The sequence below is a fragment of the Triticum aestivum genome, chromosome 4D (assembly GCF_018294505.1).
Source record: "Triticum aestivum cultivar Chinese Spring chromosome 4D, IWGSC CS RefSeq v2.1, whole genome shotgun sequence".
NCBI classification, from domain to species: domain Eukaryota; kingdom Viridiplantae; phylum Streptophyta; class Magnoliopsida; order Poales; family Poaceae; genus Triticum; species Triticum aestivum.
Genome location: NC_057805.1, coordinates 487014198 through 487038967, shown reverse-complemented (window position 1 = coordinate 487038967; position 24770 = coordinate 487014198). Strand labels below are relative to the sequence as shown.

Genomic DNA, 24770 nt, shown 5'->3' with positions numbered 1-24770 from the left:
TATTTGTAGCGCTACATGGCAACTGTCTAGTGTTAGTAGGTGGCAACTCCTAAAGGTACCACCGTCGCCCACGTGCCCGTCTCCTCTCCCACACACCAAAAGCTATCAGTTGCCATGTGTTTTTGCAGGGTACATGGCAACTGCCCTAGTGTGCTTGTAAGCAGATGACAACTCTCTCTTTTACCCGAAACATGTTTTTGCCATGTTTTTGTAGTGCTACATGGCAACTGTCCAATGTTAGTAGGTGGCAACTCCTAAAGTTTTCAAAACATGGCAACTGTAGTAGACCAGACCATACATGGCAACAGCTGCAGTTGCCCAAAAATGGCATCCGGCACTTGACCTAAGATGGCAACTGCAGTTCAGCCACCATGGCAACTGTAGTTGTCAGACATGGCAACTGTAGTTCAGCAACATGGCAACTGCAGTTCAGCAACATGGCAACATGGCAACTGAAGAGGGTTCGGACCATGGCAATCGCGGCGGGACGCGTGGTTACTGCCACGCGGGGCGTGTGGCTCACAGGCGGGGAGGGGCGACGGCCGAGACGGGTCGTGCGGGCCGCGTGGTCGCTCGCCCGGACGTGCTTATGCGGGCGATCGTGCCGCACACCGAACGTGCGGGCTGGCGGGGTGCGCCCGGACGCCTCGTGTGGGCGGGGTTGTCTCCGTGCCACACAGGGCGTGCGGCACAACCCCTTAAATGCCACACGTGTGGCAGTTATCGTCGTCCTTATGCATTGTTGTTGAAAGCTCTTAACTGAATGAAGCATCCGGACATTGTTGCAAAAAAATTGGCAATAGAAACATCATACGGTTTAAGTTATGCGAGTGTGCGGACTTCTCCTGTTGAGAAGGTATGTGGATATATTTAGTTAACAAGATCAAAATTATTCACAGTTTTTTTTAGAAGTACCACATTTATATTAGTAACATCGATAAATTCCAGCAAATATGACATTTCTCTACAGTTATCCAAAGAAATAGCACACCAAGAAAAAAAAATATTGGAAGCGCTCCCAACAAATGAGATTTGCATGAAATTCCTCTTCATCCTTGTAGCCACCAACAAAATGACCAAAAACTTCGACCACCGCCCTCACCCGAGCATCCGCCTGAAAGGAGAAGAAGTGGCCTCCACTTAGCCAAGATCCAAGAGAAAGCCATGGCAGCTGCGTTGTAAGCCCACCACGACCGTCACCACTCACCACACTTGTCTCTGTGGGCTGTCGGCCCGAGCAAATCTCCAACTCACTTGGACCGCGACTCTGAAATTCTCGAGCAGGAACGTGGCCGAGAGGCTCCGGAACCGCCAACCATCTTCTGCCGCCGAAAAAACCCTTGTTGCACCATCTCTCCGACGAGACCAGCGCCTCAGCGCTAGCCACCTCCAACACGAACACTTCCGGCTCCGCATGGCGCTGGAGGAACAGCCGACGTGACGTGGACAAAGCTAAAGAAAGAGGATCCGCAGCAAGACCTCCACCGGCATCTTGGAGACGTTTCCTGGGTACAAACCCACGGCTCCTCGATGTCGTGGTAGAACGCCATCGAGGCGGTGGCCCAGACTACAAACTTTCATTCGCGACGACGACATCGTCATCAACCGAGCACCGACACCGGACAAGACCAATCCTATACCTAGACATTAGAGAGAAGGAACTGGCTCCCCCGCCCTACCGCCGTCGCCGGAGCGACGAGCGGAGGGAAGGGGAGCCAGTGGCTTCAGCAGCATAGGAACAGGAGCCGCTCGCCTCTATATCGCCTGGGAGGGAGAGACAGCCGAAAACCGTTGTGGAGGAGTTGCGGTTGCTTCGGTAAAATGATTCACAGTTATGACTTATGTTATGAGAGTGTTTTATTCCACGCATCATACGCATAAAATTCCAGATACACGCAGAGTAGAACAGAGTACTAGTACAACACCAAACGCACTAGTGCCAGCACCTGACGTCTGGTCTACTGCTGGTTCTCGCCGGCGCCGAGGAGCGCGGCCAGCCGGTCCATGAGAAGCAGCGCCGTCGCGGTCGGGGGCTCCCGGAGGAAGAACTGGTGGTCCTCGCCGACGGAGTCGAGCAGCTCGGCGTCGCCCTCCGCCCACCCGCTCCCCAGCAGCCCGTCGTGGTACGCCTTGCCTCGGAGCCGCAGCTCGTCGTCGGCGAGGCAGACGAGGACGCGGTCGCAGCCGAGCCGCCGCAGGCTCGGCGCCCCGTCGGCCACCGGGTTGACCCGCGGGTCGTCCAGCCCGGCGGTGCGCCCGCCGCACGCGAACGGCCACAGCTCCTCCAGCTTGCCCCTCAGCCACGAGTGCTCGCCGTCCGCCTTCTCGGCCGAGAGGAAGTACGGGTGCAGGAGCCCGAGGCCCCTGACCCGGGCGCCGCGGGGGAGCGCGTCGGCCTCCGAGCCGGCGCGGAGCGCCACGTTGTGGGCGACGTTGCCGCCGGCGCTGTACCCGACCACGAACATCCGGCCGCGGTCGCCGCGGTCCCGGAGCCACGGGTCGGCGCCCTCGGCGGCCCACCGGAGCGCGGCCCACGCGTCGTCGTAGCAGGCCGGGACGGGGTGCTCCGGCGCGAGGCGGTACTCGACGGACACGCCCAGGACGCGCGCGCGGGCGCACAGGCGGTTGAGGAACGCGTGCTCGGGCGCGTCCGCCGCCGAGCCGGCGACGAGACCGCCGCCGTGGAGGTACACCATGATGGGGAGCCTGCCGCTCTCGTCGCCGACGGGGGACGCCGGGGCGGGGAGGTAGAGGCGGGCCCACGTGCCGGTGGCCGGGTTGACGACGACGTCCCTGGAGGCGACTCCCGTGGCGGCGTCGACGGAGGGAGGGACGTGGTCCACGGGGAGCAGGCGCTCGACGCGGCCGCTCCTGTACTGCCGGATCACCGGCACGAACTCGAACGTGACCTCGGACTCAGGGTCCATCTGACGGGCGAAACGATACGGCAAGGAATCAGGGATGGCGCGGCGGGCGGCTATGGCAGTGGAGGAGTGAGCTTCATTTGGAAGATGAATATGGGCGACGGCGAAGCATCGGGGAATGGGACACGGCGGGGAGTGCGCGGAGGAGATGCTCCCGATAACCCTGTGCTCCCCGCCGTAGAAAATAAACGAGAGAGAAAATGGCTCCGTGCTTGCCGCCGTTCTAGCACTGTACCGTGTGCCGGTCAAACGGCTGAACCAAGATCTGATCGCGAACAAAGCAGCTGAGCTATGCAAATTTGGTGTCAAAGCAAGGATGGGCAGTTGCAGGGTGGGCAGCCAGGCATGTGACTACCCATTGACAAACGGATTACAAACAGTATGCACATGATCACATAAAAAAACATAGATGTCTTGTAATATTGCATCAAAGATCCCACGAGAAGTAAAACTAGAATTCCCGCTGAAAACTAGAATTCCACTTTGGAAGTACCTTGTGCCATGTGGAGACATGGTCCACCGTCATCAGGCAACGTCGACGAAAGAGGGAAACTACGGTCTTACTCATACATGGAGGAGCACATTCGCCTATAAGGATGCTTTTGAGCCGATGAAACGGACCTCCGCAAGCGACGATACCAAAACTTTGTGGCATGTCGGTCGGGGTTCTTCCCCATGTTCATTAGATTCTGGCGCCGTCAACTTCATCCAACGTGGTCGAAGAAGAGAAGCACCACGACATATCGTCATCCACGTACCCTGGTACAGAACACCAAACACTACTGCAACAATCGACACCAACGCAAACCGGGAATGTCGTGCATCGACCACCGGACACAAATCTCGCTAGATCCGAAGACCGCACCACCTGGGCACCTCGGAAAGCAAACAACACTTATCCTATCTTCTTACTGGAGAGAAACTGTAGAGGTCCCCGTTGCTCCTGCCGCAAGAGAGGCGGACGAAGAAGACAGAGACTCGCAATGTCGCGGGCGTTGAGAGAAGGCAAGAAGATGCCCCGCTGGAACGGTTTTCATGAGCGAATTAAGCGGTTGATTCGCAGGAGTTTCAAAGTACATGAAAAAGAAAAACATATAATTATATAGAATTAAAAAACTACAATAAGTCGGATAAGAGAGTATTAAACACTATAGGAAAAAAATGTACTATGAGGTTTAGCGGATGGATTTTTTTATTTACCAAAATAGGGTGCAAAGTAGCCCTAGAAAGAATGATATGGATTCCTACGAATCAAACAATGTACACAAAAATAATTCCTAAAAATCAAATTTCTCCAAAGTATTACTCCCTCGTCCTATAATACAAGATTCTACTTCTATTTAAACTGATAAAATGTCTTACATTAATAAACAGAGGTAGTACATTGGTTATAATAACATCTTGACTCAGCCTCTATACAATGTCGGATCAGAGGGAGTATAAGATTTCCTTGAATCAAACGAGCCCAATAAAGAATTGCAAACCAAATTTCTAAATTTTGAAACAAATTTGCCATAGGGATTCCCAAAAAAAAGCTACCATAGGGAAAATCCAACCTTGCCCCATCTGTCAGATGTTAGGACATAGAAATGCAAAAAACATTAAGTCATCTCCAACGGCAACTCTCAAGCCGCATGTATCCGTCCCGACCGTACGAGTCGGACATGTTGTGCCATCCAACGCGGACCTGTCTCGGTATAGGTCCGCGGGACGGTTCCGACGTACTGAACAAGAGACAAATATGGGGGTTTTGCGGGCGTCCGGATAACACCCATGCCTGCTTCCGACCGCCCTGGCCCATCCAAACCCCCTCCTCAATCGCTCGCGTGCGGTTCCGCCCGACGCCACCTGCCCGCATTTATGCCGCTGTAGAGCACGCCACTCCACATTGAAGCCAGCCCAGAGCGGACGCGACCTCTCGCTAGGTCCGCCATTGAAGCGGCACGCCGCCCTAGGGCGTCGCCCGCGACGCGTCCCCAGTGTTCGTGCCTCTTCGGAGACGGGTTACTGGACAGGACGGGACATATATCTACAACGCCCGTTCAATGCCCCATCCGTCTGTATGCCGCCATTAAGCGGGCTCGCCGTCCGAGAAACCCACTCCGGCGCCGCACATTGACGAATCCGGACACCTGGCCTCACCGGAATCCACTATTTAAAAGCGACCACACCTGGCTAACCCCACGTCACAACACAAGCCGCTCCGCATCCTCCTTCCTTGCACAACATCCGTCATGACTGCAGGCGGTGAAGCTCTGTGGTAGAGCCTTTCCAGGGAGATGAAGCAAGAGGTGGCCGCCCTTGCGGTCGCCTAGCAGAGCCGCCGTGCCAGGCGGATCGAGGCCGGCTTGCCGACCAGCTCGCCCGAGGTCTCCGACGACGAGGACGGCCCCACCATGGAGATGGGCTCCGAAGACACCGGCGCCCGCGCCCGTGCACACCGGCTTCGCGATGGAGCAGGCGCAGGCGCACCATAACACCGCCATGACGGAGGTGAGAGCCCGCGTCAGCACCTACGTTGGCGTTCTAGCAGACGCAGTAGGAACAACGGTACAACATATTCCTCCTGGAGCAGCACCGATTGACGGAGGCCTTGGCGGCCATGTCCGCCACGAACCCCAACTTTGTCGCGGAGCAGCGTGCCATCTACGATGCCATCTGCGCTTAAGCCGCCGCTCGCTAGGAAGCGACCGCCGCGGAGGAGAACAACGCCAACTACGCCTCCTACGCGCTGCCGACGAACTATCCGGCCGCCCAGTGAGACGATGACAGCGCGAGCGCCATCATTTCCATCGTGGACCTCATGTCCACTGGCGACGGACAAGACGCAGACTCCTCTGATGATGAATATGGCATCGGAGGCGGCAGGGCCTTGCGTCCATGTGGGTCGGTCCGTCTGTTCTACTCTTCCTCGCAGGAGAACACAACTTCAATTCATCGGTCTTAGCGCCGGTGCTTATGGAGACGACGGATAGAGGACGACAAGGGCTTGGACGACGGACACCACCGTAGGATAGGTTTAGGGTCGGGTAGATACAATTTTTTATTTTTTTTCTAAATGTTCAAAATCTAATGAGAATTCATCATTTGCATGAATGTCGTCCGGTTCATTTGAAATTCACCGTGTTTGCACAAATTTCGTTTGGTTGGTTAATTTTTTTTAAATGAATGCAGGTAGCATTAGATGGTGGCCTTTGTATTTGTGTATGTGGCGGGTGGCTTTGGAGATGCCTTTACGGGCCGCTGGCCGCAGGCAGAGTCATGCTCTTGCTGTGCGGTAGCATCTGACACTAGCTATCTCCTACCCACCTATCCCCCGTCCGTCCGCCCGTCTAGGTCTCTGGAGAAGCGGCGATGGCGGCGCCCGTGACGGTGTACGGGCCGGCGATCTCGCCGGCGGTGGCGCGCGTGGCGGCGTGCCTGCTGGAGAAGGACGTGCCGTTCCAGCTCGAGGCGGTGGACATGTCCAAGGGCGAGCACAAGTCCCCCTCCTTCCTCAAGCTCCAGCCCTTCGGCCAGGTCCCCGCCTTCAAAGACCACCTCACCACCGTCTTCGGTCGGTACCCACTCCCTCCCCCACCTCTTCAACTATTTCTTCAGCTAGTTTCTTCACATCTTTCTTTGCTTCCCTATCAATTGCAAGTGCCTTTCGTTGATAAAGATGGAAATTGTACTCAGATCTGTATCCATTTTATCAGTAATTATTATCCAGTTTCTGAATTTAGGGTAAATTCCAGTGTTGGCATGTTCATATGTGTGGATGATTGATTTCTTTTCTTCGGAAAGGAGGTTAATGGATGATTGATTGACTGGTCTGTGAATGCGAAAGAAAAGAAAGATATCTGTAAATGGTCGTTTGTGTTCACATGCTGTATGGTTCATCTTTTGGCAGAGTCAAGGGCCATTTGCCGTTACATCTGTGACCAGTACTCCGACCGTGGCAACCAGACTCTCCTAGGCCGGAAAGAAGACGGCGCGGTAGGCCGCGCTGCCATCGAGCAATGGGTAGAGTCCGAAGGCCAAGCATTTAACCCGCCGAGCTTGGCCATCGCATTCCAGCTCACCTTCGCGCCTCTCATGGGCATGGCCACCGACATGGCCGTGGTGGAGCAGAATGAGGCGAAGCTCGCCAAGGTGCTCGACGTGTATGAGCGGCGGCTGGCGGAGAGCCAGTATTTCGCCGGCGACGAGTTCACCCTTGCCGACCTTGTGCACATGCCCAACACTGATCTCCTCGTGAGCAAGGCCGGCAAGGCGGGTCTGATCACCGAGAGAAAGAATCTGTCCAGATGGTGGGATGAGGTCTCGGCTCGTCCGTCATGGAAGAAGGTTGTCGAGTTGCAGAGTGTACCACGGCCCTCTAAAGCTTGAGGGCCCCTTCAGTTTTTTTAGCCGAGCAGCTTCTGGTGGCAATTAGTCACATTCTGTTATGTGTTGCCATCACTCCTAAATGTTATTGTGTTGTGAAAGACTCGGGCTGCTTTGTACAATATGTTATCCTGCTATCTATCTCTGTGGTATTATTGAGTTTGCATGGTTGGATATGTTCCTCTGGTTTCTCAATTCTGTGCTGTTGCCTGTAGGAACTCGATTGCATCCCATAATCCACATAAATCTGTCCATGAGATGTCGGTTTACTACCCTGTTACTTTCAGTGGTCCATTCTTGAAATCTCTTTACTTATTGAATTTTACTCTCTGCATTCCAAATTATTTGAAGTTCTAGCTTTGTCCTAAGTCAAACTTATTTAAGTTTGATCAAGTCTATAGAAAAATGTGCTAGTATACAACATCAAATTGTTGAGCCAGGCCTTAAGCTAGGAGTATAATGCAAGAGTAACACATCTTGATTCCATTGTTGATCCATATATTGTCTCACTGGCAGCAGTGGGATTGAGGTATATGATTTGAAGATAACAGCATTGTGAGTTGTCATTTGTAGTATTTGGCCCTCTCGACATACTTGGATGAATCCATTGTGGACTATGAGAAATATTGATAAAAAACAGAGTTCTGGCAAATTTAAGGCAGCACAACTGTTCAAAGAATTTTGCGGTCTGTTAAGCTGATAGTATTACTGGCTGAAGTGCAAGCTAAATAATGCTTATTTCAGTTGCTCAAAATGAGATGCTGATTTATCACTTGGGTTAATGCATTTTGGCAGCTTCTTATTTTGCCTCTTCACACTATTATAAGTAATATAATATGTAAAACTTAAGCAAATGAATTCATCTTGTCATTTTACAGGCACTACTCCTGATAAATCAGTTATGTTCTACCAAATGAAACATACTGGGATTGAAAGCTAAGCACATTCAAAGATTCCCTTTTATTTTCCTTCCATCAGCTGAACGGTTCAAATATACCTGCCTCCATATGGGGGATGTTGCTTTTGTCGAAAAATATATTCTTGCACTCTGACAGAAGTCATCAGATCTTCGTTACTTCTGGTACTTGATGCCAACCTTCTACTTATCCATGCCTGATAGTATTACTGGCTGATGTGCAAGCTAAACGCTCAGGATGACGTGCTGATTATCACCTGGGTTAATGCATTCTGGCAGTTTCTTATTTTGCCTCTTCATAGTATTCTACTCCCTCCGTCCCATAATATAAGAACGTTTTTTACACTAGTGTAGTGTCAAATATTATGGGACAGAGGGAGTAATATGTAAAACTTAAGCAACTGAATTCAGCTTGCCATTTTACAGGCACTACTCCTGATAAATCAGTTCTGTTCTTCTACCATATAGAACATATTGGGGATGCAATCCCAGTATGTTTTTCCTTCCATCAGACCAACGGTTGAATTATACCTGACTCCATATGGGAGACATTACTTTATGTCGAAATTTTTATTCTTGTACCCTGACAGAAGCCATCAGATTCATCACAGCTGGTACTTGATGCCAATCTTCTTACTTATCCTAGCCAAATTCTATCTATCAATTGTCCAAAACCATCCATGCAACATCATGAGCTCCTCACATACTGTTTTTTTTCTCTCAGTCAAGTTATCAAAGACTGGATTATAAACATATACCTGACTAGTGACTCCATACGGTGGACGTTTCTTTTATCGAAATAATTATTCTTGTACTCTGACAGAAATCATCAGATCTTCGTTACTGCTGGTACTTGATGCCAGTCTTCTCACTTATCCAAGCCAAATTCTCTCCATCAATTATCCCAAACCATCCATACAACATCACGAGCTCCTCATATATTGCTTTTTCTCAGTCAAGTAATCAAAGACTGGATTGTACATAAACGATGCTATATATTTTGCAGGGCTTGTTTGCTACAACAGACACTATGATTGCTGCAAGCAAGAATCCAGAACCACACTTTCTCTTTACACTTTCCCTTTCCAATTGTAAAATATTGTGCTAGGTAGCAAGAGCAAGGCAAGTATGGAATTCCACCTTTTCTTTCTTCAAATACCTTGCATTGAAACATGCTGTCACCATTGCTCATTGCCATTGCATAGCCTGACAAAGAGATCAATCAAGCCAAAGAGAAAGGATGGCTTCAGGCTTGCAAGTGTTTGGCCAGCCAGCATCCACCGATGTTGCCAGGGTTCTGACATGCCTCTTTGAGAAGAATTTGGAGTTTGATCTCGTCCGCATCGACACATTCAAGAGGCAGCACAAGCTTCCTGAGTTCATCAGGCTGCGCGTAGGAGGCTTCGATCACTTTTTATTCAGTTTCAAAAAATCTTGAATTAGTTAAAGCATGTACTAATTTTTCCATTCATCCTTTTGCAGGATCCAAGTGGACAAGTGACATTCAAGCATGGTGACAAGACTCTTGTCGGTAAGGAGAACATTAACAGTCATCACATTACATTTCTGGATTCACATTGTTTAAAGGGCTGAAATGCAACGTGAACCTTCTGTGCAGACCCAAGGGCTATTTGCCGGTACCTCTGTACCCAGTTCCCAAACCAGGGAAACAGGAACCTCTATGGGACTGGCTCTCTGGAACGGGCATCAATAGAACAGTGGCTGCAAGCAGAGGCTCAGAGCTTCAACCCTCCCAGCTCGGCCCTCGTGTTTCAGCTGGCATTTGCTCCTCTTCTGGAAATCCCTCAGGACCACATGGTCATTGCAGAGAATGAGAGGAAGCTTCAGCAAGTCCTCAATGTTTACGACGAAATACTCTCGAAGAATGAGTACCTGGCTGGCGACGAGTTCACCCTGGCTGACCTCTCTCATCTTCCGGACTCGCAGTACCTTGTGAGCTCGGAGAGGGGGATGAAGCTCTTCACCTCCAGGAAGAATGTGGCGAGGTGGTTTGACCAAATCTCGAGCCGCAAGGCGTGGGAGCAGGTTGTCAAGATGCAGATGGAGCATCCTGGTGCCTTTGAGTAACGCCTTGGTGGTGGCAAGCAAGTATTTTGAGTTCATCTTGAAGAGCTCTCTACGTTTATCGATCTTACTTTCATGTGTTCTTTGGTCATCATTGCTACTTGTGCTGTCGTCGTTTACCGAATCCTCATCCACGTTTTCTTGTGAACCAGAATAATATGAGCCGTGATGTGTTATGTACATTGCGCTGTTTAAAATGCTTTTGCCCTGAACATTGCGCCGTGATGTGTTATGTACATTGTGATGTGTTATCTACTGAATAAAATTATCTGTTTGTTTTTCACATGTACAGTTTTGTTTACAGAAGGAAGTTGATCTTTTATTAGGTGTATTTGCACTACTTTCATTTTCAGTTAGTTCTAGTTTGCAAACGTTGTTGTATTTAGGTTTTCTATCAACTTGCATCCCGGTTGCATATTACCGCGCGTCGCCCCCCCCCCTTCGCGCAGGCCAGGCCCACCGGCCAGGAACCGCGTATTTCAGGGAGAGTCTTGCAATTAATGAACTGTAGTTTAAATTAAAGACCTCTTTAAATTATCTCTGTACCTGATGTCTTTGCATTTGCACAAAACATTCCGCTAGTTTTACAACTTTAATGTTTATACTGAGAGATGTGTGAACAACTGCACCGCGTACCAAGCGCGGCTCCACCACCCGCGGCCGGCGGGCGATACTGCATACCGCTTCACTGCCCCGCCCCTCCCTCAACCTCGCTCCACCGCCGTCGCTGGCCACTGCCCCGGTCATCCCTCCACCGGCGCAGGAACCCCAATGACCCCCCGCGACCCCCTGGGTGAAGTTTTTGCCTCCACCTGGGACGCTGCAGCTTGTACCGAAAAAGGCTTCACACCCTGCTTTATAGATAAAAGCTCAAACCACGATACAACCCAACCACACATACGGAGGTCCACGAGGAGATATACAAAGGCAAACAAGAGAAAAGAGAGAGGTCTATGCTGCATGCATAGCACAACAAGCCCAGACATAAATAAATAGATACATCCTCAAGGAGGGTAAGTGATCATCAAGAGACGGCTCGCCAACTCCTTATATCTCTTCATCAGCTGGTCCACTGCCGATCTATCCCGCCACTTGCAAAGTTGTTTCCACAGCTGCAAGAAACTACACATTTTATAGATAGCGTCAGTGGTCCTGTTAGGGTATATGTGCTCGATAACTAGCTTATTTCTAATACACCATAATGACCACGCCAAGGTCCCAAAATTGACCCATGTCAATCTGCAAACCTGCCCGAGCACCCAACCAAGAGCAGGTAGAACTCGGAGAAGTTGGTCAGACACCACCTATTGTCCCACACCTCCCGGAAGCAACCCCACAAAAATTGGGGGGAGATACAATAGAAGAATATATGATTGAGATCCTCTACATCGCAAAGAGGGAAAATCTCACTCCCCGGTCCATTATGTTTATGAACTTGGTCCGCCGAAGGTAGCTGGCCCCTAACAAGCTGCCACAAGATCTTTATTTTTGGCGGGAGTTTCGTCTTCCAAATATTTGATAACTCTTCTGGTCCCCGACTCGCCGCCAATCGATCATGTAGGGACTTCGAAGAAAAAGGAGCAGAGGGGTCAAGGCTCCAAGACGTGACATTGCGCCGGTCCGGAAGGCTAGTGGCCACAATGACATCTGCGAACAGTAGCCACTATGCGGACTCACTGGAACCAAAGGATCTTCGGAATGACAACGAACTGGCCTCCTCTTGGACCGCTGAGGCCTCCGAGATTGAAGGTTGGTTTGAGATAGCGAACTGTGATGGGAATTGTTCCTGTAGAGGCCGTGTTCCAACCCAACAATCAAGCCAAAAAGGGTGTCAGTACCCCTCCCAACTGACACCGAGGCTCCTAACCGAAAGCACGGCTTAAGAGCTTGAATTGTTTGCCAAAATTGAGACTCCTTGGACTGAGCACACATGGTGAAGGACTAGCCACGAAAGTATTTCACCTTAATCAAGTCCAGCCACAGACCCCCATCATCCTGCACAACGTGCCATATCCATTTAGTCATAAGGAAAATATTCATCCGCCTGGTGGAAGTAATGCCTAGACCCCTGGTCCTTCGGCATACAAATGTCTCTCTACTTGACCATGTGGTACTTCTGTTTACCAGCCTCCCCTTTCCAGAAGAACCGATATTGGAATTTGTAAAAATCCGCATGGGCCGCTTAAGGAAAGAGGTATAGGCCCATAGCAAACAACGGAAAGCTCGCCAAGGACGAAAAGATGAGCACAGGTTTGCTGGCCTTGGAAGTCAACCTGCTCTGCCAAGGGTCAACCCTATGTTCCACCTTATCCACCACATGTTGGAGCTCCTTCATGCCAATCCAACCGTCATTAGCCGCGAGACCTAAGTAAGCGGTCGGGAAGGAGCCCAAATGACAATTTAGGCGGTTTGCGCTGGACTTCTTCAGCTCGGAGTATCCCATCACCAACACTTCGTTTTTGGCAAAGTTAATAGCCATGCCAGGCATTTCCTGAAAGCAGAGTAGAAGGAACTTGAGGTTGCTAATGTCCTCAGAGGTTCCTTCCACCATAATGATGGTGTTATATGTATATTGCAGGAGCGAGACAACACTGCCACTAATTAAGTGGGGCACAACCCCGCACAGGTGGCTTGTGCCTCTGGCAGCATCCAAAATGGCTGCAAGGGCATCCACTGCCAAGTTAAATAAAAAAAGGGGACATCGGATCGCCTTGCCTCACCCCCCTTGAGGACTTAAAAGAAGGTTCCACTTTCCCCCTTTTATGTTGATCGTTGTGCGCCCATAGCAAACTAACTGCATCACCCTCGTAATCCATCTATCATCAAAACCTTTGCGGTGAAGGGCTTCTCGAAGGAAATCCCAACTAAGCATATCGTAGGCCTTATGGAAATCAATCTTGAAGAAGACCACCTTGTGGCGTCTAATCTTAACTTCATGAATGATCTCGTGTAGTGCTAGGACCCCATCGTGAATCCGCCGACCCTGAATAAATGTCGTTTGATTGGGATGGGTTACCCTCGCCACCACTGGTGCCGCCCTAATGGCATGCACCTTGGCCAAGATAAGGAAATCACATTTAAAACCGTGATAGGCCTAAACTGACGAATGTCCGTCACCCCCACCACTTTGGGAATCAACGTCACCACGCCATAGTTAAGGCGAGAGGCATCTATTACCCCCAAGAAGAAATCTTGGAAGATCGCCATCACCACCCATTTGACGTCCTTCCAGAATTTCTGGAAGAAGCGAACCGACGGACCATCAGGTCCTGAAGAAGGGTGCAATGAGGCTAAGGTTTCCTGCCCCGAACACCTTAGATCACGTAACCCAAACACTCGGCCCGAGGCTGACCCCAATCCAAGGCTAGCCCGTAAATAACTCACAAAATCCATCGATGTGGGCCCGAATGTCTTCGTTATCTAAAAGGAGCCGAGAGCCCCACAAGGCTGCAATCATTGCGCGCCTCGTGCAGCAATTCGCAGTTGCCTGGAAATAAGCCATGTTCAAGTCTCTCTGCAAGGTCCAGTTTGCTCGTCCTCAAAGGCGCCAATAAGTCTACTCGTCCTGAAAAATAGACATCAAACAGTTTTCAGGGCGTACCTACTCGTGCAGTGGTGCCACCGTATCCAGAACCGACATGGATCTATGGGGAAGTCCATAGATCCATGTAGATCAATACTATAGAGAACAATCACGAAAAACAACTTCTTCTAACTCGAGGCGAGTCCTCCCGGAAGAGATCAATAACGAAACATGGTCCCAACCAATCCGGGTCACTGCCCGGAGTGACGCGAGAGGGAACCTACTTTCCTAGTCCCTGGACATCGGGACCTAGTCCAGAACACTCATAACTGGGACGGCCTGCTTATTCATCCAGGTGAATCTGGACCCACCCGATCCAACTCCCTAAGGCCTATAGTCACAATGCAGTCGTTGAACTCGGCCACGAGCTGCAGTGCTCACAACGTCATCCTCGGCTCCGGCGCGGTCCTGGTGTGGCCGACGGTTGATACGGACACGATATCGTCACACGTACCAACAGATGATAGTGCTATGCAAGTTGAATCAGTAAAAGAATTAAGTCATAAACAAGTTGTTGAAAATGCAGCCATATTTCATCGAGGAAAGGATGATCGTGTGCGTCAGCTATGTGGACCTGGTGTGGCCGGCCTAGCTAGTTGTACGTCAAAACGTGATTGCTCGAATGATACACGTCACAAGTGCATGAGGATAAATCAAAGTGATACAGGAGTATATTTGAATAAAGCATGCTGCATGAAAAGCTATTCACATGGACTTGTGCGCACAGGAAGGCCCGATGGGTTACATGCGAATCATGAACCGGTACTGGAGGAGATTATCCCTACCTTCCGTACACCACCAGGGAAAATAAGATTAGGTTCTTTCCTAATCTCCATCAAATCAGGAGAGAGATTGTTATTTTAGGTAGTTTTTTTTTTCTATTTGAATAGATATCCAAGTTGTTGGTGCGTATATTAGTTGGCATAAAATCAGGTGGAAACATTAGCGTGGCTTCCTAGGAGTCTTGTACGGGAGTCTAGCTAGTTAGGTATTCTAGCGCGTGCGTTATTTTTATGGGATATAAAAGCCAAGCTTCGGCCATGTACGGGAAGGGTAGTTTTGAGTTTATTCATGAGTTATGAACAACACAGTAAAACGTCCAGGTTTTGGGCGACCATATCTTGTGTATCATCTGTGATTTTCCCATCGTGAAAATTTGCTAACGACGGAGGGTTGATCATCACATCGATGCCTACGTGCTGATCCAAGGGGATCATTATTTTTGTTCATGTATTTTTGTACGTGGGTGAAAATTATTCTTTGAGGTTGCGAGGAGGAACAGGGGGACGGACTGTTAATCAAGCATCGTTGTGAAAGATCGGGCCATCTACACGTGCGAATTAGCATCTCGCTAGTTTGCGCCTCATCAACGGTTGTAGCTGCCGCTCCTCACGTTGCCCCCACCTTCAGCCCCGTGCAAAGCAGAAATTGTCCGACACGAGGAAAAAAAATTCAAGCACCCGAGGTTAGCAAAATCGAAAAAAAATATTACAAGAATTAAGTATGAAAGCTCAAACTTAGCTCCTGTTCACTCGTATGTATTCTTGGGTTGGGACATAAATCTACTGTTGAGCCACCTGACACGCAAAGGCGGGCGCCACGGCAGATCGAATCAGCGCGACGTCCTTGTATAATTTCTAACCGAACGCACGCACCTTAGTGAACACGCTGCCTGGTTTGGATCGACCAAAAAGCCTTGGCTTGTCCGGCGACGCATCTTCCGCGGCCAATTTGCAACTGCAAGCCCTGATCCCTTGCTTGGCAGGCACTCGTGCCCGTACAAGGATCTACCATGTAGCCCCAATGCTTTGCCATTTATCTAATCTAGTAATCCGATCTGATGAGCATATCTTTCGTGCTGGTCACATACCACATCTGCTAAAGGTTCGATGGCCGATCGCCCTTGCCGGAGACAACATGGAGGAGATCCATGGTTGTTTTGTTCCTTGCTGGAGACAAGATGCATGGCACCTCCAAAAGGATCCGGCCGGGCGTATGGGCTCTCCTCTTTACTTACCTTTGGCAGCTTTCGCTTTCGCCGGTAATCCTCTGCGGCAAGGCAAGCATATTTGCTGTCTCATCGCTAGCTATAAAACGCCTGGCCATGGATCCTATGGTCTCCATCAGCAGCCAGTCGCTTCACTCACTCACTCACTGATCACCGGCCTGCAGATCGGTCGAAGCTAGAGACCTCTCACCAAGAAATTTGAAGCAATGGCGGCCGGTCTGCAGGTGTTCGGGCAGCCGGCGTCGACTGACGTGGCCCGGGTGCTCACCTGCCTCTTCGAGAAGAACCTCGAGTTCGAGCTCGTCCGCATCGACACCTTCAAGAGGGAGCACAAGCTGCCCGAGTTCATCAAGCTAAGGGTGCGTATATATCATCCCTGCCATTGCAATCCGTGGTGCACTTTCTTAATCAGCTAATTTGGGTTTGATCATGTATAATCTCACTCTCACCGTTGTGGATCGCCTGTCTCGGTCTGCAGGATCCTACCGGGCAGGTGACCTTCAAGCATGGTGACAAGACCCTTGTTGGTAAGAAGCAGAGTTAATTCTGAACAAAACAGCACACCGACCACTTGATTGGGGAATTTAATTACACAATGTGGTTCTTCTCTTCTCTTCTCGTGGCATGCAGATTCAAGGGCGATATGCCGGTACCTGTGCACCCAGTTCCCGGAGGACGGCAACCGCGGGATCTACGGCACGGGGTCGCTGGAGCGCGCGTCCATCGAGCAGTGGCTCCAGGCGGAGGCCCAGAGCTTCGACGCCCCGAGCTCGGAGCTCGTCTTCCACCTGGCCTTCGCGCCGCAGCTCAACATGCTCCCCGACGAGGCCCGCATCGCGGAGAACGAGCGGAAGCTGCAGCAGATGCTCGGCGTCTACGACGAGATCCTCGCCAAGAACCAGTACCTCGCCGGCGACGAGTTCACGCTCGCCGACCTCTCCCACCTGCCGGCCTCCCACTACATCGCCGGCTCCCAGCGGGGCAGGAAGCTCTTCACCTCCAAGAGGCACGTGGCCAGGTGGTACGACGCCATCTCCAGCCGCCCCTCGTGGCAGCAGGTGGTCAAGATGCAGCACGAGCACCCCGGCACCTTCGAGTGATCGGCGACGGCGAGCTTGATCGTCGTCTGTCGTCGATCGGCAACATGCATGCATGAATCTTCCATCGGGCTTCATACCGTGATGTCTCCGTCGTCAAGGTCCCTCTCGTCTACGTTCGTTCGTTCGTTGTCGTGTTGGCTAAAATAATGTGAAGCCCTAAAGCGCGCGGTGTCTCTCGTAATTTCTTCCATTATTGCAACACCATTGTCCTTCCAAGGGGTTGTAATGCTCAGTTGCTTTCAGTTCAACAAATAAATTGTTCCCAATCGAGCCTTATTGCTCGTTTGTCCTACATCTACATGTGACTTGATTTTGCAGGAGCCTACTTTGTAGATGGAGGCATTAATATGCATGTTCTAATACGCAGATGACATATTTTGATGTTGCATGATGACATTGACCCAATGAGCGCAAGAAATCTCAAATTGCGCATATAGAAACATTTTTACCTGTTTTTTTTTTCAATAAAGGACTCTTTTATTAAATTTAAATATAGTATCAAGCGGATACAAAGTATGATGAGTAACCCCGACCTCTGCATAACTAACATGCTCACAACCAAACACTAAATGTCTGACAAAAAAACCGACATATCGGCAACAATAGAGTCATATAGGACCGACATAGACCTATGTCGAAGAAGGCGGTAGACCGATCGGAGATTATGTTGTCTGCCATGTTGGGTAATAACCTCCCTTATCACCCACTCCCATCGCATACACACCGCCTTGAATAGCGGTTGTTACTTTGTTCGGTGTAGCGTATACCACATATAAAGCGAGTCCGTACAACTGAAAATAACTTGCAAAGAAGAATAGTTTATGCTATTAGAAATCAAGTAGCCAAAGCGATCATAATAAGCCACACACTTCCACCTGTAATAATGTACTGACCCTATTTGAAATACCGTCCAACCAATGACCAAAAATATTTTGCAACACTTGTGAGTGGCCATAATTGGACGCTATTTGGATGACTGACCAAGTAATACACGCAAACTCTTCCAATGGAATATATGTGAATACTAGTAGATCAAGGCCTCCTATGGTTCAAAGGAAAAGTGTAGAAAACACATAGGAATAGTTTTTTTTCCTACGGTGACATTATTCAAGCCTTTGGTTCAAAGGAATGTAGCAAAGAAAAATTGGATTTTTTGTTTCTTTTGCCTTAGTTTAAGAGCTAAAAACACATGCATTTTACAATCCAAATGGACCTCCTTTCAAAATTCACACGCACGGAAAACAAGAGTAAGATCTTTAGTAACATAATAACATGCTAATTATACATTTTCATGTTGTTTGACTTTGATTTGACATAATAACATGCTAAGTATACCTCCTTTTAAAATTCATGTTTTTTGACTTTGATTTTCATGCTAATTATACATAATAACTAGAGTAAGATCCTTAGTGACATAATAACATGCTAATTACGCACGAATAAAAGATATTACTTTCTTGAAAATTTCACTGAATTAATGGAACATTCATCAACAAAAAATTGAAACCTACCCAAAGAAAAATATTTGATTTTTTTGTAACACAAATGAACTTGTTTTAAAGATTATTTTCACGTTAGTAAAGGTTTGGCGATGCAATTGTGTGTGTGTGTGTGTGTGTGTGTGTGAGAGAGAGAGAGAGAGAGAGAGAGAGAGAGAGAGAACGTTGGTGGTGTTCACAACACTCTCGAAACAGGTTGTTGCTTCGCTTTATAAATAAAGCAACCATATCACATCTATACAATAAGTTCAAGTGCAGCAAAGAAGATAATAGAGTCAGCTGAGGCATCAGCACAAACATGCCCAGAAAACATAAAAGAAAGAGCACTTTTACGGTACCCTGGTACTCCCGTTGGAAGGATAGGAGTACCGGTTGAATCAAACCGTCCATTTACAGGGGTAATTTAGACTTTTTGCTAGTCCTCCTTGCATAAAACATTTGTCAATGTCCCCTGCCCAATGATTATCTCGGCACGTTCAATTTCTAGACATTTTCATTCTTCTAGATTCGTTGGTAAAAAAAGAAAAAGAAAACCTGATAGTTCATATACATCGGGAGATTGATTCAGAAACGAGCTTCTTTGAGTGGGGATCTACGAAATTGACGACGTCCGCGGATTAGAACCCCGAAGGCCATAGACATGGACAAACACTGGCTGAGGCCGCTTGTACAGCTACGAGGGTGTCGGCCTGTGTCCTCCCCACCGGAGAAGGAGGGGACGATTAGGAGGAGATGTGCGCCTCGCCAACGACGGCCGTCGTGGACCCCGCCTCCGCCTGTCCCGCTCCTCTCTGTTGGCCGTGTGGTGGAGGGAGAGGTCAGCGCCCGAGTGGAGAAGGAGGCGCCGCCTCCGTTGGTCGTCGCGGCGCCGTTGGTCGCGTGGGTGAGGGAGAGGCCGGCGCTGGAGGGACGAGCGCGGTACGAATCGTTTAGGTTAGGTCGAGGCAAGTTGACTCATTTTCATCCAGGATTAAATATAAAAATGAAAGACCCAAATACCCTTCAAGTCGAGGTACTCCACGCGCTTTTGGTTTTGTACTCCGTAAGATTAGTTGTGGAGTACCACATCGTAAGGACCATCAGATTGACGAAAATGGACGGTCCTTGATCATTTCAGGGTACTGTAAAAGCCCTCAAAAGAAAAAGGGGAGACGACCATCAAGTGTCCGGGAGCTCAGGAACTCTGTGATGAGTAAGTCAGCGTGCAGTATCAGTCATCTCGTCCATCATGCGGCCAAGCCGGTCGCGACCCCTCTGTCTAGATAACGGGTGTCAGTGGTGCAATAATGCGAGGAATTTGAAGGTAGAGTCAGGGGCCAACCTATGAAAGACCCGCTCAATAATCATCTTGTTGCGTGTGGTCGACATGGCCCATGCTAACACCACGAACACAAGCCAGAAGGGATGTCTCCTCCTCCCGGTCTGGTTGGCCCGGGTTTGAAGTAACCAGACCATGTCTGGGGCCTCTCAATCAGGCCCCAGAGGCTTACGGAGAAAGCACCAAAGAAATTGTGCCACCGAGTGTCCACAACGTCGACATGGCCCATGCTAACACCACGAACACAAGCCAGAAGGGATGTCTCCTCCTCCCGGTCTGGTTGGCCCGGGTTTGAAGTAACCAGACCATGTCTGGGGCCTCTCAATCAGGCCCCAGAGGCTTATGGAGAAAGCACCAAAGAAATTGTGCCACCGAGTGTCCACAACGTACACATGCTGTCAAATAACAAACCCAAAAAAGACACAAATATAACTCAAATGTATGGGGATGTATAGCCACTCCGCTAGGTAGTGCATCCGTTAGGCCTTGTACAATGCAAGGTGCTTAGGAGAGGCGCTTGAAGAAATAAACCAGGCTTTCCTTAAGCACCGGTGCTTATTTGTATAAGGCAGACGCTTAATTGGGCGTCTCTCCTATAGAAATAGGCGTCAGTGCTTCAAAAAAAATTCGGTTTATTTTTTTAAACACCTTATTTGTATAAGGCAGACGCTACAAGTTTTATTGGCAGTCCTTTTTCGTTTCTTTTCCCCTGAATGAATATTGGCAATGGTCCTTATCTTTTGTCCCTTGCTTGCTTAACGGGGTTTGTATCAGTCATGTCATAAGATTCTGATCATAGATGCACGTGGTACGGTGCTATTTCCATCTGCCCATAGTACTTCCATTATCTCTATTAGTGCTTGTTAAGAGGTTAGCACATATAGTAAAGATCAAAGGCTGCACTTGACACTCCAATGTTCATACATAAGCGGGATATCTTTGAACAAAAACAGGCCTCTGTTTTCTCTGCTTTTACATTTTCTCTCTTATGATAAATCTCCAGATCTTGCTCAATGCCCACACTCATTTTGCTTGTGGGTACACTCATGCATCCATGCTGCCGTGCCATGGCAGTGCCACACACACACTGAAACACCAGACAATCTTGTGAGTGACATAGATAACCCTCCCCTTTCCCTTTGGCGCCCACCCACCTTAAACCCTTTGCTCTTTACCTCTTTTTCCCCTTTGATTTTTCCAGGCTTTAGATTTACCCTTCGACAAGCAAGGCATTTTGTTCCCTTGCTTTGGCAACTATATAAGCACACTACACAGCAATCCAAACCAGGCATCGCTCATACCTTTGCAGCGTTCCAATTTAGTCCCGAGCTTTCGCTTCACACTCCGGTCGAGTGCATAACAATGGCGAGCGTGAAGGTGTTCGGGTCGCCGATGTCGGCGGAGGTGGCGCGCGTGCTCATGTGCCTGTTCGAGAAGGACGTGGAGTTCCAGCTGATCCGCGTCGACGCCTACCGCGGCCCCAAGCGCATGCCCCAGTACCTCAAGCTCCAGCCCCTCGGCGAGGCGCTCACCTTCGAGGACGGCAGCCTCACCCTCTCCGGTAAGCTCCTCTAAGCTCTAAGCGGCGGTCGGCGATGGTGGTAGACGCATGGTTCACGATGGTTTCTGACGATGGTACCCATGTGTGCTGCATGCAGAGTCGCGGGGCATCCTGCGGCACATCTCGCACAAGTACGCCATGCAGGGCAACCCGGACCTGATCGGCACGGGGGCGCTGGAGCGCGCGTCCATCGAGCAGTGGCTGCAGACCGAGGCGCAGAGCTTCGACGAGCCCAGCGCCCAGATGGTCTACAGCCTCGCCTTCCTGCCGCCCGCCATGCCGCAGAAGCTCAACAACGACGACGGCGACGGCAACGGCAACGGCAATAATGGCACTAGGGCCGTGGTGAACGCGTCGGCGAAGCGCGTGACGGCGGCGGGGGCGGCCAAGGAGGAGGAGATGCGGAAGATGTTCGAGAAGAGCCAGAGGGAGCTGGAGAAGCTGCTGGACATCTACGAGCAGCGCCTGGAGGAGGCGGAGTACCTGGCCGGCGACAAGTTCACCATCGCCGACCTGTCGCACCTGCCCAACGCCGACCGCCTCGCCGCCGACCCGCGCTCCCGCCGCATGTTCCAGCGCCGCAAGAACGTCAGCCGCTGGTGGGACAAGGTCTCGCAGCGGGAGGCCTGGGCGTACGTCAAGAGCCTGCAGCGCCCGCCCACGTCCAACGGCGCCGGCGCCGGCGCCGCTGCCGCGCAGAACCAGCAGCAGCCGCGGTCCGGCGAGGCGCGCGACGGCAGCAGCGACATCCACAACTACCAGCGCGACCAGTACGCCGACGCGAGCGACGGCGGCAGCAACTACCAGCGCAGCCAGTACGGCGAGCACAGCGACTACCAGCAGAGCCGGACGGGCGACGCGCGGTACTGATCGACGACGATCGAGTGCGAGCTTGGACCTGAGACGGCGCTGATGCATGCCTCGTTCTGTGTTCCTGTGTCTGATCCAGTTCGTCGCAATTTACTTCTTCTGTGGCTGCAGGGGTTTACAAGTGCAAGTCCACTGGCCTGCCTGCACGTATGTGTGTTTTGTTTGCACCGGTTCTGTTTTTTTTTCCTACCGTTGTTGTTAATCGTCATGGCGTCTCCTGGTGTAATAAAAAGTTTGCCACTTTCTTGATGAAATTGAAGATTTCGTTGTGCGTAAAAAAAGTCCAATCTACTGTCCTTGTAAAGGATTCACTTACATTTTTTTTATAAAAAATGCTAAAAAAAATTGACGTCAAATTTGTAAGCATAGCAAGTCGAATATTTTTTATGGCAAATTATTTGTCACGACCATGTCAATTTCGTTCAGCAAGCATGATAAATCTTGACATAGGATTTACCATGCTTGCTGAAAGGAACTGCCAGACCCGCGATAAGTAATTTGCCATAAAAATATTTGATTTGCCATATTTAGAAACCTGACATCGATTTGTAGTGCTGCTTTACTGTATGAATACACTAGGGGTTGACCGTGTTGAGGGAGGAACTAGTTGACGAGCGCTGAGGCTTGCAACGATCACTTGCGGGTGGGTTGAGAGCGCGCCACCCTCCGGATTATTTATTTATTTTTTCGCATGCGTTTCGGCTTTTTAAACTTTTTTTCATTTTTTCGACCTTTTGATTTTCCACCGGTCTTCCTTAGATGTTGGAAAAAAATTTAGCGAAAAAACGCATTTTTTTGCTTTCGCGAGAGGCACAGTTTTGCTTCTGCGAGAGGCACATCCATGCCTCTCGGAAACGAAAAAAAAACGTATTTTCTGTTTTAGTTTCTTCCGAGAGAGGCACGGTTTTACTTTCGCGACCGTGCCTCTTGGGAAAAAACAAGTTTTCTGTTTTTTTTCTTCCGCGAGAGGCACGGCTTTTTTCATGCTCCTAGTTTGGTTTTTTCATACTATATTTTCTGTGAAAAAAAGTTCGTCAAAACCTATTAACATGGGATCTAGTTTTGAAGATCTCGGCCCGAGGAATCCAACGACGAAAACGGTTCAAGATTTGGACGCGTGGTTTTATAGATAAAACGTTTTGAACAAACGGATCTACGAAAAAAGAAAACTCTCAGGTTGCGACAAATGACGCACATGCAGCATGCCACTTGTCACAACCCGACGAGGCGGGAGTGATCTTTGTAAGGAATACTCCTCAATTAGTGATTTCGGTTGATCGTGGCGCCACAGCCCTCTAGTGAACAGTTCACCACCATCTCTGCTCGAGTGGCGGAACTCAAATAGCTGGGCCGACCGGCGTACAGAAATAAGTACTAGGCTTGTATTCTATGGCCCAAAATAGGTTATACATTAGAGAATAACCTGGGCGGCCCAAAATAGGTATACATTAGATAAAATCTCATGATCTGGGCGAGCTACGACCCATTCGGCCTTGCTGTACTCCGCCACAAATAGCTAGGTGGGCTAGCAGACAGAAATATTTAACGGGCTTGTGTTCTATGGCCGAAAAAATATCTGGGCAGGCCACGACCCATTCGGTGAGTTATACCCACTTAGATATAACAAAGCTCCTCTCACGTTACATCTCCTCTCCCCTCTCAAAATCTATCAATTTAATTTATTTCTTACATTTTAGATGATTCATATCTTCAAAACCAAAATTATGTTTTTAAAACTTCCTGCACATTTGAACTCCTGCACCAAGACCTCCAGAACAAGATCAATCTTAAATGCTTTTCAAACACGTTAAAATTTGAACGTTTCATTCCATTTTTCACTCAATCTATTTTTAGTGTTTGAAATTAGTTTTTTTAATGAGTGAAATTATTTTTAAAATGGTTGAATAAGTTCTTTTTAATGAGCGAAAATATTTTTTGGATTTAAAACATTGTTTTGAAATGAGTGTAAAATGTTTTTGAAATGATGAAATCAGTTTTCTAAAATCAGTGAAACCATTGTTTAAAAATGAGTGATTTTTTAATTGAGTGAAATCGGTATTTTAAAATGAGTGTAATACAATTTTGAATTGTGTAAAATCGGTATTTTGAAATCAGTGATATCTGTTATTTGAAATGAGTGAAATTATCATTTTGAACTGAGTAAAATCAGATTTTTGAAAGGAGCAACATCTGTTTATTTTTAAATGAGTGAAATAAACTAGTGAAATTAGTTTTTTAGCAATGTGTGAAATATGTTTCATGAAATTTAGACATGTTTAAAATATATTCAAAATTAATATTGTTTTTATAGATCTCGTCATCTTGAACTCAATTTTAAAAAATAATAATTAAATGAAGTTTTTATTCAAAAGATATCGACAAATTAATATTGCACAAGCAAATAAAACCACTATATTTTCTGTCGGTATAGTTGTTTTGCACACGACATAGTGGATGGGAAAAGGGAATGACTTTTGTGTAGCCGAGCCCACATGACTGACGTGTCACTATTCACCTTCTAATGTCAACACATACTCG

The 24770-nt window shown here is 48.9% G+C and overlaps 5 protein-coding genes across 5 annotated transcripts; 4 read left to right on the top strand and 1 right to left on the bottom strand.

Annotated features, from left to right (window-relative positions):
• Positions 1-1814: 1814 nt before the first annotated feature.
• Positions 1815-3507, bottom strand: LOC123100501 (probable carboxylesterase 2). The gene has a single exon (XM_044522427.1). The coding sequence runs from the start codon at positions 2925-2927 to the stop codon at positions 1959-1961; it is 969 nt and encodes a 322-aa protein (XP_044378362.1). The 5' UTR covers positions 2928-3507; the 3' UTR covers positions 1815-1958.
• A 2637-nt stretch (positions 3508-6144) lies between these two features.
• Positions 6145-7458, top strand: LOC123098903 (glutathione S-transferase F11). Its single transcript, XM_044520978.1, has 2 exons — positions 6145-6480; positions 6817-7458. Exons 1-2 carry the CDS (start codon positions 6279-6281, stop codon positions 7293-7295), a joined length of 681 nt encoding a protein of 226 aa, XP_044376913.1. The 5' UTR covers positions 6145-6278; the 3' UTR covers positions 7296-7458.
• Positions 7459-9374: 1916 nt separating this feature from the next.
• On the top strand, positions 9375-10576 carry LOC123098904 (glutathione S-transferase F10). The gene is made up of 3 exons (XM_044520979.1): positions 9375-9601; positions 9691-9739; positions 9827-10576. The coding sequence occupies exons 1-3, from the start codon at positions 9449-9451 to the stop codon at positions 10294-10296; spliced, it is 672 nt and encodes a 223-aa protein (XP_044376914.1). The 5' UTR covers positions 9375-9448; the 3' UTR covers positions 10297-10576.
• A 5408-nt stretch (positions 10577-15984) lies between these two features.
• LOC123100500 (glutathione S-transferase F8, chloroplastic) lies at positions 15985-17276 on the top strand. The gene is made up of 3 exons (XM_044522426.1): positions 15985-16243; positions 16363-16411; positions 16515-17276. Exons 1-3 carry the CDS (start codon positions 16091-16093, stop codon positions 16982-16984), a joined length of 672 nt encoding a protein of 223 aa, XP_044378361.1. The 5' UTR covers positions 15985-16090; the 3' UTR covers positions 16985-17276.
• Positions 17277-21093: 3817 nt separating this feature from the next.
• Positions 21094-22529, top strand: LOC123098902 (glutathione S-transferase F10). The gene is made up of 2 exons (XM_044520977.1): positions 21094-21362; positions 21460-22529. The coding sequence occupies exons 1-2, from the start codon at positions 21164-21166 to the stop codon at positions 22230-22232; spliced, it is 972 nt and encodes a 323-aa protein (XP_044376912.1). The 5' UTR covers positions 21094-21163; the 3' UTR covers positions 22233-22529.
• Positions 22530-24770: the final 2241 nt, after the last annotated feature.